The sequence below is a fragment of the Canis lupus genome, chromosome 16 (assembly GCF_011100685.1).
Source record: "Canis lupus familiaris isolate Mischka breed German Shepherd chromosome 16, alternate assembly UU_Cfam_GSD_1.0, whole genome shotgun sequence".
Taxonomy (NCBI): domain Eukaryota; kingdom Metazoa; phylum Chordata; class Mammalia; order Carnivora; family Canidae; genus Canis; species Canis lupus.
The window spans coordinates 27970241-27997390 of NC_049237.1; the positions used below are offsets into that span (position 1 = coordinate 27970241).

General features: G+C 37.7%; 1 protein-coding gene across 6 annotated transcripts; it reads right to left on the reverse strand.

Moving 5' to 3' along the window:
- Positions 1-195: 195 nt before the first annotated feature.
- On the reverse strand, positions 196-26818 carry DDHD2 (DDHD domain containing 2). 6 transcript variants are annotated; one of them, XR_005371458.1, is made up of 19 exons: positions 26559-26817; positions 25113-25340; positions 24205-24395; positions 23088-23177; positions 22235-22355; positions 20355-20444; positions 19076-19211; positions 16149-16357; positions 15806-15873; positions 14842-14964; positions 13383-13478; positions 12162-12290; positions 11895-12050; positions 11319-11421; positions 10800-10970; positions 9960-10122; positions 4133-4254; positions 2843-2950; positions 196-2414 (listed from the first exon to the last, which is right to left on the reverse strand). XR_005371458.1 is itself a non-coding variant. In XM_038560072.1 (19 exons), exons 3-18 carry the CDS (start codon positions 25330-25332, stop codon positions 2869-2871), a joined length of 2148 nt encoding a protein of 715 aa, XP_038416000.1. In that variant the 5' UTR covers positions 25333-25340; positions 26213-26311; positions 26559-26815; the 3' UTR covers positions 196-2414; positions 2843-2868. The 6 variants fall into 6 exon arrangements, 5 of the variants coding, with proteins under 5 accessions (XP_038416000.1, XP_038416001.1, XP_038415999.1 ...); XM_038560072.1 differs by lacking the exon at positions 4133-4254 and adding an exon at positions 26213-26311 and having other exon boundaries at positions 26559-26815; XM_038560073.1 differs by lacking the exon at positions 4133-4254 and having other exon boundaries at positions 25113-25362; positions 26559-26815.
- Between the last annotated feature and the right edge of the window lie 332 nt (positions 26819-27150).

The window sequence follows — 27150 nt, forward strand, 5'->3', positions numbered from 1 at the left end:
AGTATTGACTTGTAACTGCCATGCCTTAAATTCTGAACTATATCTGCCTGTGATAATGAAAACACCAGTCAAGGGAAAAGAACTTAAATATTAGGTCTTTTGCCCCAAACTTGTATTTTTAAATTTGCTTTAATAATATAAGGGAGAAAAAAAATGGTTATGGTATTAATTTTCAGTATAATGGATCCAATCAGGTAAAAGGCAACTGGTCAATAAGGTTTTATTTCAGTATTTCATAAACTTTTAAATATAATCATGTAAAAAACAAACATTTCAAAAAGTGCAAAATATTAGAAAGCTAATCAGTGCTATTAACCTTTCCATGCAGACAATCTCTTGTTGAGATAAGCAATACAAATTCCGTAGCAGGAAATATGTATAAAATGATACTCTATTGAGTTTAAAATTAGGCTTGGTCAAGAGATTGCATGTAATACAACTGAAGTAGTGCAAACAATATACAACTAAATAAAGAATTTAAATCAAGCTTATTATTCTGTGTAATATACAACCATGATGATACCACAGGTAGAGAGACAAGATAAAAGCTCTTTTACAGTTGCCTGCCCCTCACCAAAAAACATTTCTTAGTACCAACACAGTGGTTTATCTAGCTATCCACAGTTATGCTGTTGAGCTGTTCATCTTTGGTTACAGGGACTCATTCTTGCTTTTCCTTTGGTTTACTCTTAAATACTATCTATTCTGCTAATATGAAGAATAAATGTAAATTGACAAGTTGACAAAAGCTTCCCCTTTAAAATATAATTGAACACTACTTAATTCTCAGTAATCCTTACTTCAAATTCAGTTCATATGGTAAAGAAAAGTATTCCATATACCTGACACTTCTTAGTGGCTCAGCATTAGTCTATAAGCAGATGGACAAGTAAAGGCCAGCCACGGATCTTGCACCCAGCCTCACCTCTGTCATCTCCAAGGTGACGGTGATTAAAGGGATGGAGACCACTGCTGTTGAAGGGATGGCTTAAGTGAATGTTATATACCAATACACTAGACACCATGATATATTTACAAAAAAACATTGTTTATAAAGAAACGCAGCTTACCTGCCTGTACCACGCTATAAAACAGAGAGGCCTATGGAAGTTGGAGAGGAGGGTAAAGGACTATCACAAAGAAAAGTGCAAAAACAATGACAAATAACCAATGAGATAGGAAATATAGCCCTGTGGTGAGCAGATGCCCTCGGGAAAAAAAAAAAATTGGTCACTATTCAAGGTACACTTCACTTTGAATGTTCTGATGTATACTCTGCACAGGCTGTTCCTTGACTCCTACAGGCATAAGTTTTTCTTTCAGAATAAGAAACATTTCCCTTAGCCAAAGCCTCCTGCCCAGCCAACAATGCCTGTGCCATGAGGCTTTTAAATAAGCTCCTGGATCATGGGTACCTAAGCAAGCAATGGTGTTTATAAAGGGTTTTCAAAGAGGACACACAACACTGCCCTCACCCAAGTGGATACAATGGTTGACTCGCACAAATTCTAGTTCACCTTAAATGTACTACTGAGAGATTTTATTCATAACCAGAGAGCCTGTTAAGGCTGCGTGATTTCAGGTTTGCCAGCCTTTATAACTTTGCCCTCAAAAAGAGAAGTTACTATCAAATAACTAAGATTTCAGAGTCTCCCCATTTGAAATATGGTATAAAAGGACAGGTCTAGGATATATAACATCTTTGCTTTATAAAATGCACCTAATGGGAACTAAACTATCTGCTGCAGACTCTGAGAGCAGCTCAAACAGCTGTGAAAACAATAAACAGCATCAGTGATTCCTTGCAATCAAAGGTCAGTCAGCTATAGAGAGTAAACAATACTCTGTAAGCTACATTTTAGTCCTTCACACAGTACTTGTAGGAAAGAAATGCCGGCTCAAAAGAAGTTGCCTAGAAGTCTTTTCCTTTAACTACTTAGCCTTCAAATACAGAGAATACCAATGAGAGATGAGTGTACCCAAAATGCCTTCTGAATCACCGGAGCCGTGCTCGCTTCAGCAGCACATATACTAAGATTTAATCTCCAGAGCCTGCTTCCAAACTAGAACATTTTCTAAAGAGAAACAATAATTTCCTAGAAAAAATTTCTACTCAAACCAAAATAAACTCAAAACAGACTTTATACTATCTCAAATAATAAGCAATGAAGGGTGGCATCTATCATCCAAGTATTAGAGCTGCAAATAACCCCTGCTATGAAGAGTGGCAAATGCTTCTATGAAGCCAGTGGTCTTCCCTTTGTTCTTCCACTCACTTCCAAGATAACAAGTCCTCCAAAGATCCCAGTAGTAAGTAAGTGGCAGGCAACATGCAGGAAATGACGCAGCTGAGGAGAGGGAAACTGCAGCAACAAGCAGGTGGCTTTTCTGGGGGAGGATCCTGCAGTGTCCGTCTAGGGAAGAGTGGAACAGAGGTCATGAGGCAGTCAGAACTGGAAGCAAACAGAACACCGGAGTCCAATGCATGAACTTTCTAGTTACACATCTAAAAGGCAGAGTAACTTTATCTCAGGATGGACTGTTGCCATGGTAACTCTTAGATGATCAGAACTATTTAGATTCTGAGTTTAGATCCTAAAAAATAACAGGTGTTACGGGACCAAGTCACTTGCAAAAACACATGGACATTAACTTTCTCTAAGTGAGCTATTGCACTTTTTCCTCAGAAATTTTAACCAGAGTCCCTCTAAAAGTGAATCATAACCTAGATCTTGGTGACAGGTAACAGAAAAGCACATTTATAAAGAGTTCAAGGCTACCCTGTTCCTCATAACATGTTAATATAGGAACTATGCTACATACATGACATTTAAAAACTTACATTAAGCAGCCATACATGGTTCATTTTTATTGTAAAGGCTGATCAAGGAAGATGCCCTGGGTTTGGTAGATTTCTTTGAGGACCAACAATACTGTATCTTCAGACTCCCTGTAAAGAGAAAAACTTAAGTTGTAAAAAGAAGAACCTAACAGTTATACTGGATGTTTTACATATATTATCTCATGTAATCTACAAAACCACTGTACAAGTTCATTTTGTACAAACGTTCATTTTATGGTGGAATATTACTCAGCCATAAAGAATAATGAAATCTTGCCATTTGCAATAACATGGATGGACCTAGAGGATATTAAGTGATATAAGAGACAAATACCATAGGATTTCACTTATATGTGGAATCTAAAAACCAAATGAACAGGGACACCTGGGTAGCTGAATGGTTGACTGCCTTCAGCTCAGGGCATGATCCCAGGGTCCTGGGATCGAGTCCCACATCTGGCTCCCCACAGGGAGCCTGCTTCTCCCTTTGCCTATGTCTTTGCCTCTCTCTATTTCTCTCATGAACAAATAAATAAAATCTTTTTAAAAAATTAATTTTAAAAAATGAATAAAACCAGCGTCTCATATATACGGAGAACAAACATGGTTGCCAGAAGGCAGATAGGTGGGAGGATGGGTGAAATAGGTGAAGGGGATTAAGAGATACAAACTTCCAGTTATAAAGTAAGTAAGTCATGGAGATAAAAGTACAGCACAGGGAATATAGTCGATAATACTGTAATAAGGGCAGCCGGTGGCTCAGCGGATTAGCGCTGCCTTCAGCCCAGGTTGTGATCCTGGAGACCTGGGATCGAGTCCCACATCAGACTCCCTGCATGGAGTCTCCCTCTCCCTCTCCCTCTGCCTCTCCCTCCCTCTCTCGCTCTGTGTCTCTCATGAATAAATAAATTAAATCTTTAAAAAAAATACTGTAATAATGTATGATGGCTACACTTATCATGGTGAGCACTGAGTAATATACAGAACTATCAATTCACAAAAAAAGAATTATCAATTCACGATGCAGTGATTCACCTGAAACTAATATTGTATGTCAACTACAATTAAAAAAAAAAAAAAGTCTAGCATTACATCTGGTAATACAAAAAGACTAGTAATAAATGACCAACCAAGAACCTTTCCACAGAGTTCATTCTCAGAACACAGAAAGCCATCTAATTGGTCACCTTAAATTTTTTTAATGTTATTTATCTTTTTAAAAAGAGAATACAATCTTAAGATTCAAAATTTAAGATACAAAAGGGTATAATAATGAAGTTTCCTTTCTACCTCTGTTTCTTAACATTGATTGTCAGAGGATGGGAACTAGTGGTTATCAACTTCTCGTGCATCTTCCAGATATTATTCTGTGTGTGCTTAGGCAATTACTTACATCCAGTTCATAAAGACACCTGATTATAAAAAAATAACATCATGAAGGACTGCCTTAAGGATGTATAGCTCAAATATTTCTCTAGTTTCATGGTTCAACATTTTTTGAATCATGTATCTACTTTGAATCATGTATCTACTTGAGAATCTAATGAAACCAATGGATTTCTCCCCTAAAAAGATCACATATACATATATACCCAAAATTATAGATAAAATTTCATTGGATTCATATACTTTTTCTATCCCCCAGAAACCCTATACACAGGTTAAGAAATTCCTCCTATGCCAGTGAGGGGGCATTAGCTAAACTAAATATTAAAATGGTATGATCCTGGTGCATAAATGAGTAGATCAAAAGAAAAGAAGTTCAGAAACAGTCCTAAATCTATATAGGAATTTAATAAAGTGAGACCAAAAAAAAAAAAAAAAAAGTGAGACAAACTAGCAGTATTGTGACAAATGGATAGCCATCTGAAAAATGACCTGAATCAATCTATAACTATTATGAGAATAAATCCAAAATGAATCAAACATCCACATGTAAAAATGAAACCATAAAATATCAAAATAAACTACAGTAAGGAATTCTTCAGAGGATAAGGAAGATCTAAGAAACCAGATATTCCAGAAACCAGAAAGGAAAAATCATCAAATATGACCACATAAAAATCAATCTTCTCTACTTAGCAAAACCAATGTTTGCAATGCCAAAGACAAACTGGGGAAAAGTAATTTGCAACTCATCACAGACTAATCAACTAAAACAACAAAGACAAATATTTCAATATAAAAGAGAATAGGGCAGCCCTGGTGGCTCAGTGGTTTAGCGCTGCCTTCAGCCCAGGGCCTGATCCTGGAGACCCAGGATCAAGTCCCACGTCGGGCTCCCTGCATGGAGCCTGCTTCTCCCTCTGCCTGTGTCTCTGCCTCTCTCTCTGTGTGTGTCTCTCATGAATAAATAAATAAAATCTTTAAAAAAATAAATAAATAAAAGAGAATAAAGAATATAAATAACTCCTAAAAAAGGAAATAAAAATGCTCCTGAAATGTATGTCAAAATGCTCAATCTTATTCATAACAGGAGGAATGTAAATTTTTAAAAGGCAAAAGATCGGGATCCCTGGGTGGTGCAGCGGTTTGGCGCCTGCCTTTGGCCCAGGGCGCGATCCTGGAGACCCGGGATCGAATCCCACGTTGACCTCCCGGTGCATGGAGCCTGCTTCTCCCTCTGCCTGTGTCTCTGCCTCTCTCTCTCTCTCTCTCTGTGACTATCATAAATAAATTTTTTAAAAAAATTTTTAAAAAAAAGGCAAAAGATCTATCTGTTCTGAAGAGAAAGAGGAGCATATGAGTAATAAAATTTAAAAACTACAGTGTAAAAAAAAATACAGTATGCTAAACATACTTTGAAAACTACAAAACACTGCTGAGGGAAATTAAAGACCAAAATACACTGAGAGATACTGTGTTTGTGGATCAGAAGACTCGGTATTATTCAGATGTCAATTCTCTCCAAATTGATCTGTAGATAAAACATTTGCAATCACAATGAAAATCTCATAAAAAGCTTTTTGGCTGACATTAACAAGCTCAATCTAAAACACGTGGAAATGCAAAGAACCTACAATAGCTAAAATAACTTTAAAGAAAAAAGTTGGATGACTTACAGTACTTGATTTCAAGACTTATTCTGAAGCTACAGTAATCAAGACTGTTTTACTGGCATAAAGACAGACAAATTGATCAATGGAACAAAATAGAGCCAAGACAATTCAGTGGTTTCTGTCTGAATACTTTTTTTTTTTTCTTTTTTAGATTTTGTTTATTTATTTGACAGAGAGAACACAAGCAGGGGGAACAGTAGGCTCCCTGCTGAGCAAGGAGCCCAATGCAGTCTCTATCTCCCAGGATCATGACCTGAGCCAAAGGCAGATGCTTAACCAACTGAACCACCTAGGCGCTCCCTGAATAAACTTTTCAACAAATGTTGCTACAACCACTGGACAGCTACATGCAAACCAATTAACTTCAATCCTTATCTCACATCATATTTTTAAAAGTAGCCAAAATGGATCACAGACCTTAATACAAAAGGTAAAAAAAAATGATACAACTTCTAGAACACAGGTAATTTTTTAATGGCTTTGGATTTGGCAAAGATATCTTAAATATCTTAAAAGGCACAAATATCAATAGATTGGACATCAGAATAAAAAACTTTTGGACATCAAAATACTGGGCTGGAAAAATGAAAAAAAAAAAAAAAAACAAAACACCCCATTCTGAGGAAAAAAGCACGTATCTGAAAAGGACTTGTAACTATGACATAGAACTCCTGCAACTTAATAATCTTTTTTAATGGGCAAAAGATGTGAATAGACAGTTCACCAAAGATATATGATGCCAAGGTACGTGGGTGGCTCAGTCAGTTAAGTGTCCCACTCTTGGTTTTGGCTCAGGTCTTGATCTCAGGATCATGAGATTGAGCTCCACATTGGGCTCTGAGCTCAAAGAGTCTACCTGAGATTCTGTTTCTCTCCCTCAGCCCCTCCCCCTGCTTACATGCACTCTAAATAAGTTGAATAAATAAATAAAATCTTAAACATACAGGGGCGCCTGGGTGGCTCAAGTCAGTTAACTGACTGTCAGTTTTGGCTCAGATCAGCTCATGGTCGTAAGATTGAACCCAATGTCAGGCTCAGTAGGTAGTCTGCTTGAGATTCTCTTCCTCTCTGCCCCACCCCTGCTCTCTCTCTCAAATAAATAAGTCTTTTTTTAAAAAAGGGTTTATTTATTTATTCATGAGAGACACAGAGAGAGAGAGGCAGAGACACAGGTAGAGGGAGAAGCAGGCTCCATGCAGGTGCCTGATGCGGAACTCGATCCCAGGACTCCAGGACCATGCCTGGACCATGCCACTGGGCCGAAGGCAGGCACTAAACCGCTGAGCCATCCAGGGATCCCCTCATATAAATAAGTCTTAAAACAAAAAATAACAACAACAACAAAGCCCTCTATAAATAAAATCTAAAAAAAAAAACTGAATAAATGGCAAACACATGAAAATACACTCAACATCATTACTCATTAGGAAAAGGCAAATTAAAACCATAATAAGGTACTATTACAACTCTGAGAAAGACTAAGATTAAATAAATAAATACATACATACATACAAATTAATTAATTAAAAAAAAAAAGACTAAGATACAAACCACAAACATACCAAGTGAATTTGAGGATATGGAGCAACTGAAACTCTCAAACACTGCTGATGGGAACAGAAGATGCTGGCAGGAAAATAGCTTGGAGGTTTCTTTTAAAAATACTTTTACCATACTAAGCCTAGCCATTATTCCACTCGTAGGTATTTACCCATAAAAAACTAAGAATACTGGGCATGCCCAGTGGTTTAGCATCACCTTCAGCCCAGGGTGTGATCCTGGAGACCTGGGATCGAGTCCCATGTCAGGCTCCCTGCATGGAGCCTGCTTCTCCCTCTGCCCCCCTCTCTTTCTCTCTCATGAATCAATAAAATCTTAAAAAAAAAAAAACTAAGAATATGTCCATACAAGGTCTCATACACAAATGTTCACAGCAGTTTTATTTGTAATAGCCAAAAACTGGAAACAACTCCAATGTCCATCAGCAGGGAAATGGATAAACAATTGTGGTAAACTCATACAACAGAATATTAGTTGGCAATAAAAAGCAGAGAAACTACTGAAACACAAAACATAGAGGATGGAGGAAGTCATACAAACGAGAGTATATATGATTCCATTGATATAAAGGTAAACTCGGGCTGCCCCAGACTAGGTTTCTTATCTACTTTTGCCCTTGCAACAAACCAAGGGAGCAAACTTGGACTTTCAAAAAATAAAAGTATCATCTGTTACTATAACACCTACCATGTGGTTCAATTAAATAATTTACCTTTGGTGGTGAGTTACATGGCCAGGAATAATGCCAGTACAGGACTAATTATCAGCCTAGAAAAGGAACTTGCTCCATTATTTGAAAAATTGAGACAAATTATGGAAGTTTCTTAATCTGGAAGTGGTTTTAATGTACACCTTATTTTCATTATAACAGACACATTATCAATCCAGCAATATTTAGACCACGTAAATACCTGTATCCACATATTCCAGAAAGGGCCCCTTTTCCCATCTTACACCAAAGAAAGAGCCTATAAAAAGACTTTATGGACAGGCTGTTATCTTTTCTTGTGTAGGGTCTTTTCTTATTTAGTGAGATCTGGGGATATCACAGAAATGGTTCAATACATCACAGCTTCTGTGGAGTTAGTCCAGTCACCAAATATGCATGAGATTCCACTGGTGGGACAGAATCAAAATGGTACTTTGATCCACTTGAGCCATTAAGTGCTCCCTATTATATAACATGCCCAGCCCTGCAGAATGAAGCAGACCCTTTTTTTATTGTGAAGAATAATGAGAACAAACTGATGGTTACCAAAGGGGAGGTGGGTAGAAGGATGGGTTCAATTGGTGATAGGGATTATGGAGGGTACTTGTGATCAGCACCAGGTGTTGTGTGGATGTGCTGAATCACCATACTGTACACCAGAAACCAATATTACGCTGTATGTTAACTAACTGGAAGTTAAATAAAAACTTAAAAAATAATAAAAAACCATAATTTAAAAAGAAAGAAATGCCTTTTTCAGATTTCTATCAAGCCATATCAACAGAGATCATTCTTAAAAGGATTATTTTGGCTTCTTACAGGATTGTTTTTATTGTACTTTGATTATGTCATGGCCCCTACTGTATTTATTATATAGATATGAGACTGATCACATCAAATAATAATCCCTTTATCAGGATTCAATAAAAATTCCTCTCAAGACCTAAAAGCATGCATTTTTTAATCTGTATCCCCTACTCATCTTATTTTCCTAGTTCTATTTTCCTTTAGTTTCAATTTCTTTGGTGATTAAGTTCTTTTCTGTTACAATATATGAATTTCAATAAACATTATTAATCCATTCTACAATCCATCAGATAATTATATTTAATAAAGATTAATTCTTTTGAATAAATTCTGGGGATCTAATGTACAGTACTATAGTTAATAATATTTTATCACATACTTGGAAGTTGTTAAGAGAATAAATCTTAAATGTGCTCATCACACACACACACACACACGAGGTAATTATGTGTGGTGTTAACTAGTTCTGTGTTGATCATTTCACTATATATGTATCAAATCATGTTGTACATCTTATACAATTTGTCATTTATATCTCAATAAATCTGGAAAAATATTTAAACATTAAAACAAAACAAAAAGAATAAGTTTGATCTAGCTACTAAAATACTTTCAAATGAGTTTAAAATACTTTTAGCAGTAGTAATGTATTTGTTTCAGTTTATTCTTATGTACCCATCCTGTCCCCCACCAGTGACCAAAGAACACCATTTTTAAAACTAAGCTGACATCATCAGTCCATGCTCTACCCAACTGCAAAATTTAAAAATGTGTTTAAATCAGATTTCTTTAAATGACATGTTGTGTTATTTTGTAACTATCTAAATGAGAAATCACTCTAATCCCAAATGTACACCAGCCTATCATTCTCCCTTTTCTAAATATATCAAGTATCTGTGAAACAATTAGACCAAAAAACAAAACAAAACAAAAAATCAAAAACAAAAAACCCACCACAGAAACAAAAACAAACACCACTCACCAGTAGCATAGATGGCTTTGTAAAGCAAATAAATATTCATTAAAACTTTCAATGGGCTTCTCTTGTAGCACATAGTCAATGCGCTGGCCTCCATTTAGCATTCCCACATTGATGGGTGGGACTTCTTCTTTAACTGCCACAGAGGTCTCTTCTGTGTTAACATCTGGGCGTAGAAGAACCATAATAACAATCTAAAAACTTCTAGCCCTCCAAGATTGTCCTTACTTCTTCTCAGACTGCCAAGTTTACAGTAGGCTGAGCTACTTTCTGTTCAGAAACCTTTCTGCACTTTCCTCCTCTTGAGCTCCTTAAAGCTTCTCCTCAAGTCACACTGATTTTGTTCATTTTTTTTCTTTCCTGGATCTCTAATAATGAATTCATTTGCCCCTGGTTTATAAACTAAATGTAAGTAGGGATAGAAATCTTTAGGCAGTCAAAAATTAAAGCAAAAAGAATGCAACTTTAACTGTGAAATTAAGAGGAGAGTATACTAGTTTGTGTCCAGCCAGGAAAATAAAACTGACCAATAATTATGCAGACATTCCCCTATAAAAGAAAGGTGGTTCACAGAGAAGGCTCCTAACACAACCCCCACAATTCCCAAGTGAGAGATGTCTTTTAAAACCTCTTTACCAGATGTTCTGCTTCTCTTGACATCTTTCCTCACAAATAATGTTTTTCCATAATTTGTAGCTATTAGATAATAGAAAAGACTAGCAGAGCTGAAGGTGTGTAGGACTCATAGTACTGACTGGTCCTATGCAGAGTTAAGAATGACACACCATGGAGTTACTCTTATCTGACCTGATGCAGGAAATCACAGTGCGCAGGGTTACTAACCACTCAGTTTCTCTGGACTTGATTCACATTCTGCTTCAGTTTCTTCTGTAGTTTCTGAAGCTTGTAAGGCAGGGTATGGAGCTCTAGTGAAAGACTTCCATGCCATCCGCAACGAACCTAGCAAGTTGTTCTTAAGGTCCATACTCATCCTGGTCAAGCCCTCTCTCAATTCTGAAACATATACGAATGAAGAACATCAGAGACACCTGGACAGCTCAGTGGTTGAACATCTGCCTTCGGCTGAGGGTGTAATCCTGGGGTCCTGGGATTGAGTCCCATATCGGGCTCCCCGCAGGGAGCCTACTTCTCCCTCTCCCTGTGTCTCTGCCTCTCTGTCTCTCATGAATAAATAAATAAAATCTTTAAAAAAAAAAAAAAAAAAGGATCACATGGTTTATAAACAGTTTAGGGAAAAAAAAAAACAGTTTAGGGTCCAAAAAATTAAACAAAGTGAATGAGGTCCAGTCCGTTTGCACTGACCAGATGGTCTAGAATTACAAGTTCTGTACTCACACTTACCTAAGTGCATCCGCTTCCTGCCTTTATGATGTGGGATCAACATTGGCTCAAATTCCACTCCTGGGACCACCATCGGTTCAATCCTATAGGCCACAGGATCAAACTACATAGGAAAAATAGTAGCTACAGATACCTTTGCTGAAGAAAGACAGTCTTAGGAACTGTGTATTAGGCCAAGAATAATTATAAGCTCATTAAAACAAACAAACAGGGATCCCTGGGTGGCGCAGCGGTTTGGCGCCTGCCTTTGGCCCAGGGCGCGATCCTGGAGACCCGGGATCGAATCCCACGTCGGGCTCCCGGTGCATGGAGCCTGCTTCTCCCTCTGCCTATGTCTCTGCCTCTCTCTCTCTCTCTCTCTCTCTGTGAGACTATCATAAATAAAAAAACAAACAAACAAACAAACAAAAAAAACGGTTGTGTTGCCCCATCACTTTCTGATTCACAGTACTACTATAAGTTGTCTCATTACCTCAAATAGCACAGAAAAAAGCAAATCATCAAAACAAAATTTTATGTTCTTTACTAATAAGTCTTAATACTCAGGTGAGAACACAGGAGCTATCCAGTGCTTACAGGGTGATAGATATTGAAGAAGCCTTTGCACGTCGGAAATTTATAGTTGGGATCAATTCTTTTTAGTCCTCGGACAGTAAGGAACATTCCAATAGGAGATCCGAAGGCAAAGAATATTTCTGGTTTGTAGATGAGCCGGGGATATTTTACAGACACCTGGAAAGAGGATATAAAAGTATCTCTCATGGATAACAAATGTAATATCTGTTCCTACCATACCAGTGGCAGGCAATAAAATGACTAAAGAGAATTAATTAGTATTGTTACCTGCCCAATGCCAACATGTAGATAGTCACCATTCCCAGTAGCATCAGTTTTACTGCAGACACCTGATTCTTTGGGGATGTTAGATACAGTCACGCCTGAAGCTGGCTGCAGGGTTGGTCTATTAATATCCTAAAGAATAAAATAATTTTGTGGAGCTGCTATGTTATAAAAATATCCAAAGAATTATATAGTTTTTACTGGTTTGAAAGTATACTTAGAAAAGTTGTGTGAAAAAAAAAAAAGAAAAAAAAAAAAGTTGTGTGAATAATTATAGGAAGAGTCTTCAGCAAACAAGATAAAGCTGATGAAAACAAAAGTTGTCTTAAGTGATAAACTGACATCCCTACATGCTCTAAAACGATGAAAGCTATAATAGCTATTTGGGCAGCACTTGAAACTTCAGGCAACTATTATGAGAGAAACAATAGCAGAGTATGATGAAGAGCAATGCCACAGGCCACTAAGAGTTCAATGAAGCGCAATGCCCTTTTAAGAAGTAGAATGTCTATATGGGTATGGAAAATGATACAGATACCAGGCCAAACAAAAACTGAGCCTTAAATTAGAACTAAGCAACCTGCTACAAAGTTGAAAAATAACTACTAAGATATGGAAAGGAATTCAGGGGCTGAAAAAACTGAATGTACAAGTATTATTACAACATAGCCAAACCTCCAATTTATTATTCTAAAGTAAAAGAAGCCAGTCACAAAAAGTCATATATTGTATGATTCCATTTATATGAAATGTCCAGAACAAAATCCATAACGACAGAAAGTAGACCAATGGCTCATAGGAGGAAGGAACGAGGATTGACTGCTAATGTGTATGGGGTTTCTTTTTAGGGTGATGTAAATGTTCTCAAATTAGACAGTGGTAATTGTGACACAACTCTGAATATACTAACAATGACTGAATTGTATACTTTAAACCGGTGAATTTTATGGTTTGTGATGTGAATTACATTTCAATAAAGCAGTTATGAAACAAAAACAAAAAAAAAAAGGGAAAATAATGCAACGGTGGGAAGACTCCAGGGGAGACAAGACTTCTGAAGCTAGTAAGATTTTTAAGAATATCAATTAAGAAGAAAACGTGTTTAATTTCTAAACAGTACCAAAGATCAGTTAACGAAATTGGTCAGCTGCCTAAACACCTCACAAAGCAAAAGGATACAAGGATGACAAAAATCATTTAATCCAAGCTATTTTAAGCACATACCATTAAATTTTTTCTGGTCCTAAAGTGGTTTAATATCTTCTTTCTTGGTCCTAGGGGAATTCCCATTTCCTGAAGATCTTTGTCAGTACATAAAGCCTAGTCATAGAAAATCAAATATCCTTCTTATTTCTAAACAAAATAAAATGAATTAAATGTCTTATTCTCTGAGAGGAATAAGACCGTGCACTATTGTTCTTTGCTTTATATTAACAGGGCTCTCTAGTAGTACAACATCAGTAATAATTTCAAGAAGGAATAATACTTTATTCACAAAAGCCTGAAAAGAAAAAAGCCTGAAGAATTATCAGTACTATACAGTATCAATGCTATAGTAATACAAATGACATGTTATTATTTTACATACACACACACACACACACACAATCAACCTACAGAAGTGGTTATCTACCTGCGTAACACAAAAACACTCCTTGATTTCCATGCTGACTTAGATGTCACACTTCTGAGAAAGATTATATCCCTACTCATGGACACAAGCAGTAAGAACATACAACACAGAGCATGAAACAGACTAACAATCAAGATCTCAGCTTAAGTTCTACTCACCTGATTAGGTTAAGGCTTCCTTCTCCCTCCCAGACTACGTTAGTCCTATTATACATTTTTTTTAAAGATTTTATTTATTTATTCATGATAGACACAGAGAGAGCAAGAGAGAGAGAGAGAGAGGCAGAGACACAGGCAGAGTGAGAAGCAAGCTCCATGACGGGAGCCCGACACGGGACTTGATCCTGGGACTCCAGGACCACGCCCTGGACCAAAGGCAGGCGCCAAACTGCTGAGCCATCCAGGGATCCCCCCTATTATACATTCTTAATACTACTGTGTACTTTTCCTACTTAGAACTTATCACAATTGTAATTAATTATTTAATGTGTCTTCCCTACTAAACCATAAGCATCATGATGTTTATGTTTACATGTTTATGGCTTACATAATATCTGTCTTACTGACCACTCTATCTCTAGTACTTGGTATAGTACACCTGATCATATTAAACATTCACTAAATACCTGTTGAATGAATGAATGTATTGCAAGCCTGACAAAAAGCAAAAAAAAAATAAAATAAAAGGGGGGGGTAAAAAAAAAAAAGCAAATAAATAAGCAAATATCAACAGTAGAGCTCTTGGAAATGTAACAGAAAATAAGAGGTGGGACAATTAGTGGCCATTTATTCTCACTCTGTTTCCTGAGCTATGTTGTTTTGCAGTCTTTGTTCTATCACTGTGTTTGTCAATATGCCTCCTCTGAACTTTGCTCTCCCACAAAGCAAAAATCACTTTATAAGATAAAACACACATAAATAATGCTACAGGACATTACTAATGATAACAGAGTATTTACGACTAAAGGGCAGCTCTTAGTCAGCAGTAAGATGAAGATAAGCATAAAAATGCTAAAAACGGCATAACTTAGTTTTAAAAGATTGTTTTTACCAGAGCTTCCTTATCTACTTTCTCCTTCTCAAAGACACTAAAGAATTCCGAGAGTTGCAGTTTCTTCAAATCTTCCTCTAGTGTCAGTGTGTCTCCCTGATCCATGACAATATTTGGTGCATCCTAAAAATTAAATTGTAAAGCTCATATTCTCTAAATTCATTTAGATTGTCTTTTATTATTACTATTGGCAACAAAAAAAGTACTATAGGAGAGTTCTACATAAAGATAGACTTAATTTTAAGTAAACTGTAATTTGTAAAAAATATAAATTAAGTTAATCTCTTAAGTTTGCAATTTTAGTTGAAGCAACATTTTTAAATAAATGAATGCATGAATGATTATCAAAGTATTCTTCACCTTCACTAACAAAACATTTATTGAGCTCTTATTAAAGAAAAAGTGTTTAAGACATAAAACAACCCAAGATAAAGTCCTTGTCCTGGAAGAACTCACAGTCCAACAATAGAAACAACACTTCTCTAAAAAGAGAAAATATACAAGATAGTATATGATAAGTACTAATTCAAACCTTTAAAGTGTTCACAGGACTTTTATAAAAGATTTTAAACATCAAGTCCTCCCACTACTTTCAAATGACTTTCTATAAATTATACCACTTTGCATCCAATTCATTCTTCATTTCCTCATCATATGAAAACTCCATTTCAGCTCAATGATTCTATAATTCTAATAACAGATGAGAAGTGCATAATTATAATGGAAAATAAAATACCAACAGTTATTTTAGAATGTGGCAAATGTTTGTGGAAGCATATTACTATCTTGCTTCTATCAGCCAAGAATGACAGAGATAATTATAAGTCTGTTAAAATTAAGATAATCATAAAATTAATATTATGGTATGAGACTAAACTAAGCAAACGACAAAATATAGGTCTAGGATCTAAAAATCTGTACAAAGAAATAGTACCAAAAGAAGCTATCTGTACATCTAACTTACCTTTTCATTATCCATATCCCCCAAAGAATCTTTCTGATTTGTTAGGATATCAAACAATATAAGCGAACCTAAAATAGAAGAAAGAAGGGATAATTTCTAAGCACTGGCACTACACAGTTTTATACAAAAAGTATTAAGCCAATTACCCATGTAGTAAAATCTATAAAGCAGGAAGTCTTTCTTTCCAATCCACCACCACCACCCTTCCAACTCCTTCCAAATGCTTCATCACAGACCAGTTCTAGACCTCTGAATCTGATACTGATAAAAGACACTGTATTTAAAAAACAGGTGTCCTTAATATGTGATAGTCTTCTCTGGTCACAGAGAATTCATTTGTTACCTAAACTATGACCAGCAATGGATACACCCCCTTTGAAATCAGGGTTCCTCTGCAGAAAAAGTGTATATATTCGGTTCATTTCCGAAGCAACTGTGTCCACAATAGTCTGACAATAGGTGGGGCTATTGTAGAAGAAGACGTCTAGAATTGTGTCATTGGTGAAATGCCTTAGGCGGTTAATGCTGGGCAGAGTTATTCGCTGCAGATCTCTGAAAAAAAAAGAAAAAAAAAACATATTTTAAACAGAAAATCTAATACATTCCATAACCTCCTCTAAGTTATTACTCAGCTTAGCCTTCAAGCTTAGACTTATTTAAATTCACAAGAGAGGGATCCCTGGGTGGCGCAGTGGTTTAGCGCCTGCCTTTGGCCCAGGGCGCGATCCTGGAGACCCGGGATCGAATCCCACGTCGGGCTCCCGGTGCATGGAGCCTGCTTCTCCCTCTGCCTGTGTCTCTGCCTCTCTCTCTCTCTGTGACTATCATAAATAAATAAAAAAAAATAAAAAATAAAAAAAAAATAAATTCACAAGAGACAACAATCAACTTATAGGAAATAACAAAGGACTCAGAGACATATTTAAGCCAAAAAGATGTGATCGGCAAAAGCCAATGAGAATCTCTACAAGACAAATAACCCAGTTTCTTCAATACATAAATTCCAAGGAAATGGAAAGGTGATCAAGAGATTAAAGAGAGACTTAAAGACATATCAATGAACTCCAATTTATGAACCTTACTTGGATCCCAGTTTAAAATGTGTGTGCATATATGATCACAACTGTATTAGACAATTGGAAATTTGAACACTGTATATTTGCCAATATTAAGAATTTTTTTAGAGGCACCTGGATAACTCCCTGCTCTGTGGGGAGTCTGCTTATCTCCCTCTCCCTCTGCTCCCCGCCACTCATGTGCACACTCGCATTCTCTCTAAATAAATACATAAATCATTTTTTAAAAAAGAATTTTTTTTAGGTGTGACAATGGTGCTATAGTTAATTTTTTAAGACTTTATTCATTTATTCATAAGAGACAGAGAGACAGGCAGAGGGAGCCTGATGCAGAACTTGATCCCAGGATCCCAGGATCACGCCCTGAGCCAAAGGCAGACAGACGCTCAACCCACTGAGCCACTCAGGCACCCCTAGTTAATATATTTTTAAAAGTCCTTTCAGATATACAAACATTAATAGATAAAATCATATAATACTTTAAGATTTGGTTCAAAAATAATATGGTAGAGGGATGGGCAGTAGACAGGGGTTGGAAGATAATGGATAGAACAGAACTGGCCATGTTGTTGAGGCTATCTGGGGCTGGGTAATCATAATCTGTACATGAAGATTCATTATACAAGCTACTTGTGTGTACAAAATTCTCTATAATAAAGGTTTTTTTTAAAGACAGAAAATACAAGATTTTTCTAGAATTCTCAGCATTTTTTTAACCACAAATCAAATGATAAATGGATCTTTTTCTCGATACAGAATTTCTAAAACCCTCGAAAGAACAGGAAACTGTCAAACGCCAAAGCCAAGAGAACTCATATCTTGCAAAGGAAACCATGCTGACATTATCCAAATCAACTTCCAGTTAAAGCTTTCTCAAAACAGGGCAGCCCTGGTGGTGCAGCGGTTTGGCGCCGCCTGCAGCCTGAGGTGTGATCCTGGAGACTGGGGATGGAGTCCCATATCGGGCTCCCTGCATGGAGCCTGCTTCTCCCTCTCCCTCTGCCTGTGTCTCTGCCTCTCTCTCTCTATGAATAAATAAATAAAATCTTTAAAAAAAATAAAAATAAAAATAAAAATAAAGCTTTCTCAAAATACTGAGAAGGATTCCTCAAAGATTCAACAGCTTCTGTAGTTTAGAGAGGGCAATTTGCCCTTAGGAATCTCTTAGTATCATCTCAAATATGACAAATGTAAACTCCATACCTAGTAAAAGCAACACCACAATCTGGCATGTGGAATATGCTCAAATCATATAGTACTAAGAACTGAGAGACACAGAATCAGAAAAGCCATTTTTCCAAGACTAACACCAAAATAATACCAACTACTTTATCTTCTAGAGAAAAATCTGCCATTCTATCCTAAAACTATATTATGAGTACACTTGTTTCTGGAGAGAAAGAAGTGTTTTGCCCTTAATATAAGGCAACCTTCTCTGACATTACTATAAAATCTACAAACAAAACTACTGAGGTTTTTAACTTAAAACAGCCATCACTTAAAAATTATATGAATTATTCAAGTTTAAATGCTAATAACTTAATGTTTGGGGGATTTCTTTTTCCAAATGTGGACAAATATTACCTAAATATGACCACCAAAGGAACAACAAAACACTTTGTACATCTTGAGGTAAGCTGGCTTGACATCTGAAAATAGAAATGCTTATACACCATGGGAAGAAAGCAACGTTTAGTTTTAATGCTAAAGAAATAATATACCTGTAATAGTAAATAGTAACGAGCTAGTAAGACACACTGCAAGAAGATACACACAGCTCATTACTCTTAACCAGTTTAGTTAAACCAAGGAACTGGTCAGTATTTAATAATGTATCTCTAAAAAAAGACATAGAAATACAAAAAACTTCTTGTTGAACAAATTTTTTTTAAAAGATTTTATTATTTATTCATGAAAGACACAGAGAGAGAGAGAAAGAGAGAGAGACAGCCAGAGACACAGGCAGAGGAAGAAGCAGGCTCCATGCAGAAGCCCAACGTGGGACTCGATCCCAGGACTCCAGGATCACACCCTGGGCCGAAGGCAGGGGCTAAACCACTGAGCCACCTAGGGAGGGATCCCCAACAAATTTTTATATAATCAGCTATTGCTGATTATAACTTCATCCATATCACTGATCAGAAAACGTATTACAATCTTAGTTAACAACTCAAAGATATAAGGTATTACTCACACATCCACACCAGTAGAATGCAAAGGACTGTGCCAGTTGACTGGAAGAAATTCTACCCTCCCAATCTGCTGATTTTCTTGGGCTTTCTTAAAATGTGTTTGTAGCAGGTTCAAGGAAACACTGCGAAAATCATTAACTGGAAAAGAAATTGACTTATGTATCACCAGGGAAGCAATGAATTCACAGAATTAGGATGCAACAGATCATGTAATTATACTCTTTTATCTCCATTTGCCTAGAACACATATTTACTTGAGTCAAAGACAGCAAAGTGGTATTCAGGAAATATTATCAGTGCACATAGGAAAAGCTGTTCCTTTAAGACAAAACTTTATTTTACTATACAAAACATTTTACCCAAAGAAAAGCTAACTTTAAAACTTCTGTGTCATGGGGGCAGCCAGGGTGGCTCAGTGGTTTAGTGCCGCCTTCAGCCCAGGGTGTGATCCTGGAGTCCCGGGATCGAGTCCCATGTCGGGCTCCCTTTAACAAACTGTCACTCTATTTATTTCATTGTAAACTATTTATCAATAAAGGCTTTTTTTCCCCACAAAAAAAAAAACTTCTGTGTCATGGGAACTATTTCAATGTTTTTTAAAAAGGGGCGGGGGGGAATCACGTGACTGTGTCAACTGGCCTTGAAGTTAGATTCCTATTCTAACTTTCTGGTTCTTATAAAAAACCCTTATCCAATATTTTACATTAAAAAAAAAAACAAAACACTGCTTCTTGTAATTCATTCTACAATCTTAACCTTCCAGAAGGTTAATGTTTAGAAGCATTAGCCAGTAGAAGAAGATTCCCAAGTTGGAACAGACTCTGAATATGTACTATTAAGTTTTAGAGGACACTACCTTTCAAAATCAAGTTATACTAATAGCCTAAATACTCCAAATAGAATATCAAGAGCTTTATCACACTACGAATTACAAAAATGACTGAAGGTTCTATTATTCATTTAAACTATATCATCTTTTTGGTTCACTTTAAGTTTGGAATGGTTAGAAAGACAGCCATCACATTCATAATACAATTTTCTACGGATTAAGGGCTTGTTCACTCAAGAATTATTAGTTAAGAGCATAAACTATTAGCCTAAGGAATTTACTAGTACTTTAGGTCTAGGTTAAGAAGCTTTACCACCTTGCCACCTGTCTTTAGCTCTCCAAATCTTATTATGCAGATAAGACAAAAGACTAAAAACAACACTTTATCTCAGCTCACAGGAGCTCTAATAAAACCCTTAAATGATTTAATCTTACATGCTTTGCAAACATACCACACTGTACAATGCTTCGAAAGCGGAGATCACAAGCTGGTCCAATCCCATGGACTACAAAAACCAAGTGATCTATTTGCAAAGGCTCTCCTATAAATGAAATATAAAAGAGTAATTATTTCATATAACTAGTCTTATATTCTAAAGTCAATCATTCACAATGAATAGGTTAATAAGATTGCAAATTAAAATATAAGATCATTTTTTAAAGTATTTATTTATTTATTTATTTATAGAAAGGAAGGAAGGAAGGAAGGAAGGTAGGTAGGTAGTTGAGGAGCAGAGGGAGAGGGACAAGCAGACTCTGCACTCAGCATATGCTGGGTCCCTCAGCCCCAAGATAAGGACCTAAACAGAAATCAAGACTTGGTACCTTAACTGACTGAGCCACTCAGGTGCCCCAAAATAGATTACTTAAAGAACACAAAATAGTTCCATATTTTACTGTAAATATAATGATTTTATTGTGTTTATTTACTTTGACATAAATCTGTAAAAAGACATTTTCAGGTTTTAAACTTATTTTGAAATAACTGAGATCTTACAGAAAACATGAAAGCATAGTATAGACACTCCCGTGTACTTTTTACAGATTCAAAACTTTAACATTTACATTTGCTTTATATTATTCTCTACATGTATGTGTTTACACACACATTTATTTTTCTGAAAACCATTTGGAAGCAGGTTGCATATATCATCAGATTGCACACATCATACATCTTTAACTCTTTGAATTCTATAATATGTATTCACTAAGAATATTTTCCTAAATAATCACAGTACAGTTACCGAATTCAGGCAACATAATATTGGTAGGATACTTTTATTTAATATTCCATTTCTATCAATTATACCAATAATATCTGGTGTGTATATAAAACCTAAATTTTTAAACTCATCTTTTTTATTTTATTTTTTTTATTTAAGTAATCTCTACACCCAACGTGGGGCTCGAACTCACAATCCTGAGATCAACAGTCACATACTCCTCTGAATGAGCCAGCCAGGTACCCCTAAATGTATCTTTTTAAATTTTATAATCCAGCTAAGTATATTATAAAACCAACCATAAATGGCTTTATCTGGATAGCAATGGATAACCATCCAGGTTCTACTGAAAAAGTTTTCTTTAGTTCAAAATCTTCAAGGACAGGAGTTACCAAAAATAAATTTTTAACCAAACAGGTGAAATCATACTTCTTAAAATTAGGACTAAATCAGTTCATTTGTACCAAATGACCTCTTGATTAATATTGCCAAATTTTACCTATCCCACAATATATACTTAGTAACTTTAAAATAGATTTTTAGGGACACCTGGATGGCTCAGTGGTTAAGCTCTGCTTTCACACTTGGGGTACGATCCTGGGGTTCAGGAACTGAGTCCCACATTGGGCTCCTTGAGGGGAGCCTGCTTCTCCTTCTGCCTATGTCTCTGCCTCTCTCTCTGTCTCTCATGAATAAATAAAATCTTTTAAAAAATAATAAAATAGATTTTTATATCTATTAAGATTTTTAGTGGGTCATGTGGGTGACACAGTCAGTTAAGCATCCGACTCAGTTCTGGCTCAGGTTGTAAACTCAGGTTGTGAGAAGAAGCCCTGCCTCCTGCTCTGCACTCAGCTCAGAGTCTGCTTGTGATTCTCTCTCCCTCTCCCTCTGCCCCTCCCGCTTGTGTGCGCATGCGCACTCTCTCTCTAAAATAAATAAATAAATCTTAAATAAAAGATATTCAGTAAAGTGATGCTAATCTTAACTCAAAATAAGCACATATGACTAAATCATTTTTAAGCCTTGAGATAATCCAAATCCATAGAAAAAGGTCATAATTTAAGTCATAAATAAGCCCATCATGAAAAATAAATGATTAACATTACCACAATGAATGTCAACAGAGATGTTCTCAACTCCTCTCTTCACTGTTCTTGGTCGACCCTGTTCAGTGGGTGTTGAACCCCATTCATCAGACCCTGCAACTGGCTGGTAATGCACCATAAGCTTAAATAAAAAAGGTAAAAGAAATCTCAGAGAGAAAAGATCTACATTATAGACGTCTCTATTTATACATTCTGAGAGATAGGAATATGTCTTTCAAAACAATCTCAGCTGGAGTTTTGATATGCAACTCTAATGGTTTCAAATTAGAACCCTGAAAATACAGTAGGCCAATGTTGTACATATTAAATACCTTATGATTTTGTCAATTATACCTCAATAAAGCCAAAAAAGAAAAAAAACATCAGGCTAAGGAATCTCTCAATAATACCCTATACATGTAAAATATGCCCACATAACGTACCAGTGATATTCTTTACATTCTTATATTCTACAGTAGTGTAATCTTTCCTAAGAAAATACTTTTGTGGGCAGCCCTGGTGGCGCAGCAGTTTAGTGCCGCCTGCAGCCCGGGGTGTGATCCTGGAGACCCGGGATCGAGTCCCATGTCAGGCTCCCTGCATGGAGCCTGCTTCTCCCTCAGCCTGTGTGTCTGCCTCTCTCTCTCTCTGAATAAATAAATAAATAAAGCTTTAAAAAAAATTATTTTGTATAAGGTGAATGAAGTAAAAAATGGTGGCAGTGGATACAAGCTTCATAATTGTAAATGCACTGTAAAAATTTCCAAAGGTTTTCCTAAATAGAATCCCTATGAAAAAGAAACCAATTAAAGAGCTCCTTAGTAATGCAATTAACCTTTAATCCCACATGAAAGAAAGGCTTAATTCCCTTTACCTTTGGATTGTGTAATATAATAATTTCTCTGTTGGGAGATTCCAGTTTCTTTTTCCACTCATCCAGAGTTACAGCAAGCATGTACGTTTCCTTAAAAGAAAACACATTTCATTAGACTTCCCTAATAGCCTTTCTATTAAAACTGACCTTTTTTGTTTACAAGAATACTGCTAGATAAACAATTTCATAAGAATATCAGACTCTGTTTATCAAATTATTTGAAAGCTCTTTTAAAATTACAACAGATAATAGTATAGAACAAAAAAAATCACTCCTACTTTTATCAAGTAGACTAGATAAAATCATTGTTCACATTTTGATATACTTTCAGTAATATTAATGTCTACTCCAATTTAAAGAAAGAAAATTTCAGACTGTTTTCAGAGCCAGAAAAATAAAAGGCTTAAAAAGACCAATCTGGGCAGCCCTGATGGCTCAGAGGTTTGGCGCCACCTTTGGCCCAGGGTGTGATCCTGGAGACCTGGGATCCAGTCCCACGTCGGGCTCTCTGCATCGAGCCTGCTTCTCCCTCTTCCTGTGTCTCTGCCTCTCTCTCTCTCTCTCTCTGTCATGAATAAATAAATAAATAAATAATCTTTTAAATAAATAAACAGATCAATCCTGTGATCATAATTTAAATATTATTAACAATGATCACCACTAGAGAAAAAATTTTAACTTAAAGGCATAACACTTTCCATGGTATTTTATTTTATTTTTAAATTTTACTTACTTGAGAGAAGGGAAAATGAGCATTGAGAGAGAGAGCACGAACAGAGGGAGGGGTACAGGGAGAAGTAGACTCCCCACTAAGCAAGGAGCCTGATGTGAGACTGGATCCAGGACCCTGGGATCATGAGCTGAAGGCAGACACTTAACTGACTGAACTGAGCTGAAGGCAGACACTTAACTGACTGAACCACCCAGGTACCCTCCATAGGATTTTAAAATCTGAAAATAAAACCACTTTATCTTGAAACTAACCTGAAAAAAAAGAAATGCTATAGATATGATTCAGATAGAACCAAATTCCTTCTAGAAATTTCACAAAAATAAGTCACAAGATTATTAAATAAAAGAAAAAAATGAAAATACATGAAAAGGGATCAAGGTGTACCTCTAATACTTGGCTGAAGCTCTCTGAGTAGGGAACATACTTATTATCTTTGTCTCCCTTGTAAAACCAGGTACATCGTCTCACTTCTGATGCTAGCTCATCCCAGTATACAGCATACCGCATCCTCTCCCCCAAATGCACATCATATCTGCCCCCATCAGTGGGGACAACTCTCCCATCACAATTTTTTCCTATCACAGATTGAAAAGGGGAAAAGAAGTACATTTATCAAAATAAATCTCCTAAAATACAATTCTGAGTATACTCTAAATAATGTTTATGAGACATAAGAATGAACATTTTCTTCTTGGCTAAACAAACAAAATGGAATTGATATTTTTTTCCACTACTTTACAAACCATCAAAACCATTCTTGGTTTTAATGATACATGAAAAAAAAATAATACCCAAACAATGTTTTGTTTTTTTTTTGAGAAGAGACAGTAATGTCCCATTAAACAAACAAACAAACAAGTATATAAGGCTTTTCTGAGCTTCTGCTTGAGGAGCCAAAGGTAAATTAACAACCGTGACCATCATGATGATAAAATAGTTAATAGCATCATTCTTGTTTCATAAAAGAAGAAAAAACAAGTGATAAATGAAGAATTCATTCTTTGCAATGTGACATGCCCCCACTCTTTATAAACAAAAACGGAAACATATGCTGGAACATAAGACATTATTAGATAACTGTGAAGAAATTACAGTAAGTACTGTTTTCAAATACAGACCAAATTCTTAAATATTATAAACCGACTGGTTAGTAATGCAAAATACGAGAGATAACTACAAAAATGCTATAGAGAAAACTAGAAAAAAAACTAATATTTTTAATGGCACTCAATATAGTAACTATTATATTAGACTGAAATAGTCTTTATTAAAAGTCATCATTTTCATCCTACCAGAACCATATGCCTCTTCCAGCTGCTGTGAATCCTCGGAGTTGAAAGGAATCCAAGTCTCTTTAGAATCTATTATTTTACAATAAAACCAATGAGGAGAAACTGGTTCATACAAACTGCCAGCATCCATGTCTAGTAGCTCAAAGGAACTACATGAGTTTGGTGACGGGGATGGATCTGACTGGGACAATTGTTCCTGCTGTGATTCCGCTGATGACATTTCGCTCTCTAAAAGACAAGATAAAAGAAACTATCGGGGAAAAAAACTTTCCAGTGAAATTGCTCTCTCATACACACACACACACACACACACACACACACCTGGTCATTTTAAGGAGCCATTTCTGAAAGAAAGACTAATCTCAAGGGGGCCACACAACTGAATTTAGAAATAACCTATAAATTAACAGCTGGATTTGAGGGGGAACTTTAAAAAAAATGCTTCTTATAGTCAAACCACCTTACATGGATTTCCCAACTCTCGGGAAACTGCATGGCTTTAGTCAGACAATAAATTATAAGACAAACCCAGAATCCCAAGAAACACATGGTCAAAAACTTGACTGCAACAAAGCGTCTCATCCCAAATCCAATCTATCACCAAAGGCAAAAAATTTACTCCAACTGTCTTAATTAACACCTATATTTTAGGCTCCAGGCCTCGATCACTGCACACTTACATACTGGATTATTGGGATCTTACAATACTGAAAGTTAAACTCTTCACTTAAGAACCTGTCACCTTTGATCGATTCTTGAAGTGTACTCGGGCACGAATTCTGAGAACCTGAACCTGGTCGGAAGCCCCGTACGCAAGCGCGCACCCACTGCCACGGCGCCAGGCTCAGGTGAAAAGGAAAGAGTGACCTCAACAGCCTCTTTCCCTCAAAGACGACTCTGCCCTAGGTGGTCCCACCCCTTCACCACTCGGACCCCTCAGCAGGGACACTGCATACATCGAGGTGCGTCCCCCCTGAGGGAAGTGAGCCGCCTGCTACCTCGGCACCGGGCGCAGAGGGATGGCAAACACCTGCCCTCCCCCGAGCCGACGCTCCTCAGGCTTCCGGCCACTGCATCTTTCTTCCCTAGCACCGATTTACCTCACAGCCACCCTGGCGTGCCCCTGCTCCCCACGACCCCGGGCCTCCTCCTGCAGCCCGGACCAGAGGTCGGAGACCTGCCTCCGCCCGCGTCCAGCCCTGCAGAAAGGAGCGGAGCGGATGGAAACACAGTAATCTCCCGGGGCCTCAGAGCGCAGGCGGCACACACGGAACCCTGGCCGCTCCCCGCGGATCGAGGTCACCCACCCCCGGGTCGGTCCTCCGGGCACCTCCCCTCTCGGCCTTGGGCATCCCGTCCTCCTCCGCCCCCGGCATCCCCACCCCGCAGCCCAGCTGGGCCTCCCTGGGCCCAGCCGCCCACCCTGGCCCGCCGCCGCTGGCTCACCTGACAGCCCCGCGGCCTTTCACACGCTCCTGCCCTCGCTGAGGGGGGCACGACACGTCCCCGCGGCAGCCTTTCCCGGGAGCCCAGGCGGGGCGGGGCGCAGCAGGGCGGAGCCTGCGGCCCCGCCAGGCTCGTGCCCAGCACTGGGCTCCACTGCGCTCCCAGCGGGCGAACAGAGGGCCGGGGACCGAGAGCAAAGGTGATGCGGCTGGGACCGCGGCGTGGAAGCGATGGGTGGGGCCCTCAGCGCGGCCCGAGACTGACAGGAAGTGTCGCGAGAGGTGGGAGGAATCGCGCGAGATGCGGCTCCTTCCTGCGGGCAGGGAAGCGAAGCGCCGGGCGTGTGGGCGGTGCGTGGGGCGTGCCCTTCGCTGGGAGTCGGCGCGCGGAAGCTCAGCGGGAGGTCGGGGGACTTGGAAAGGCGGGGGTGGGGGATGAGGTCTTCCAGGAGTAAGGGAGCGTTTTGAGTTGGACTGGAAGCGAGCTTCTTGGGGATCAGCCAGCCTCGCCTCCTCACTCGGCAGACTAGAGGAAAGAGGCGCGCCGAGCCCGGTACTACCCTGGCTGACCACACTGAAGGGCCGGGAAAGAT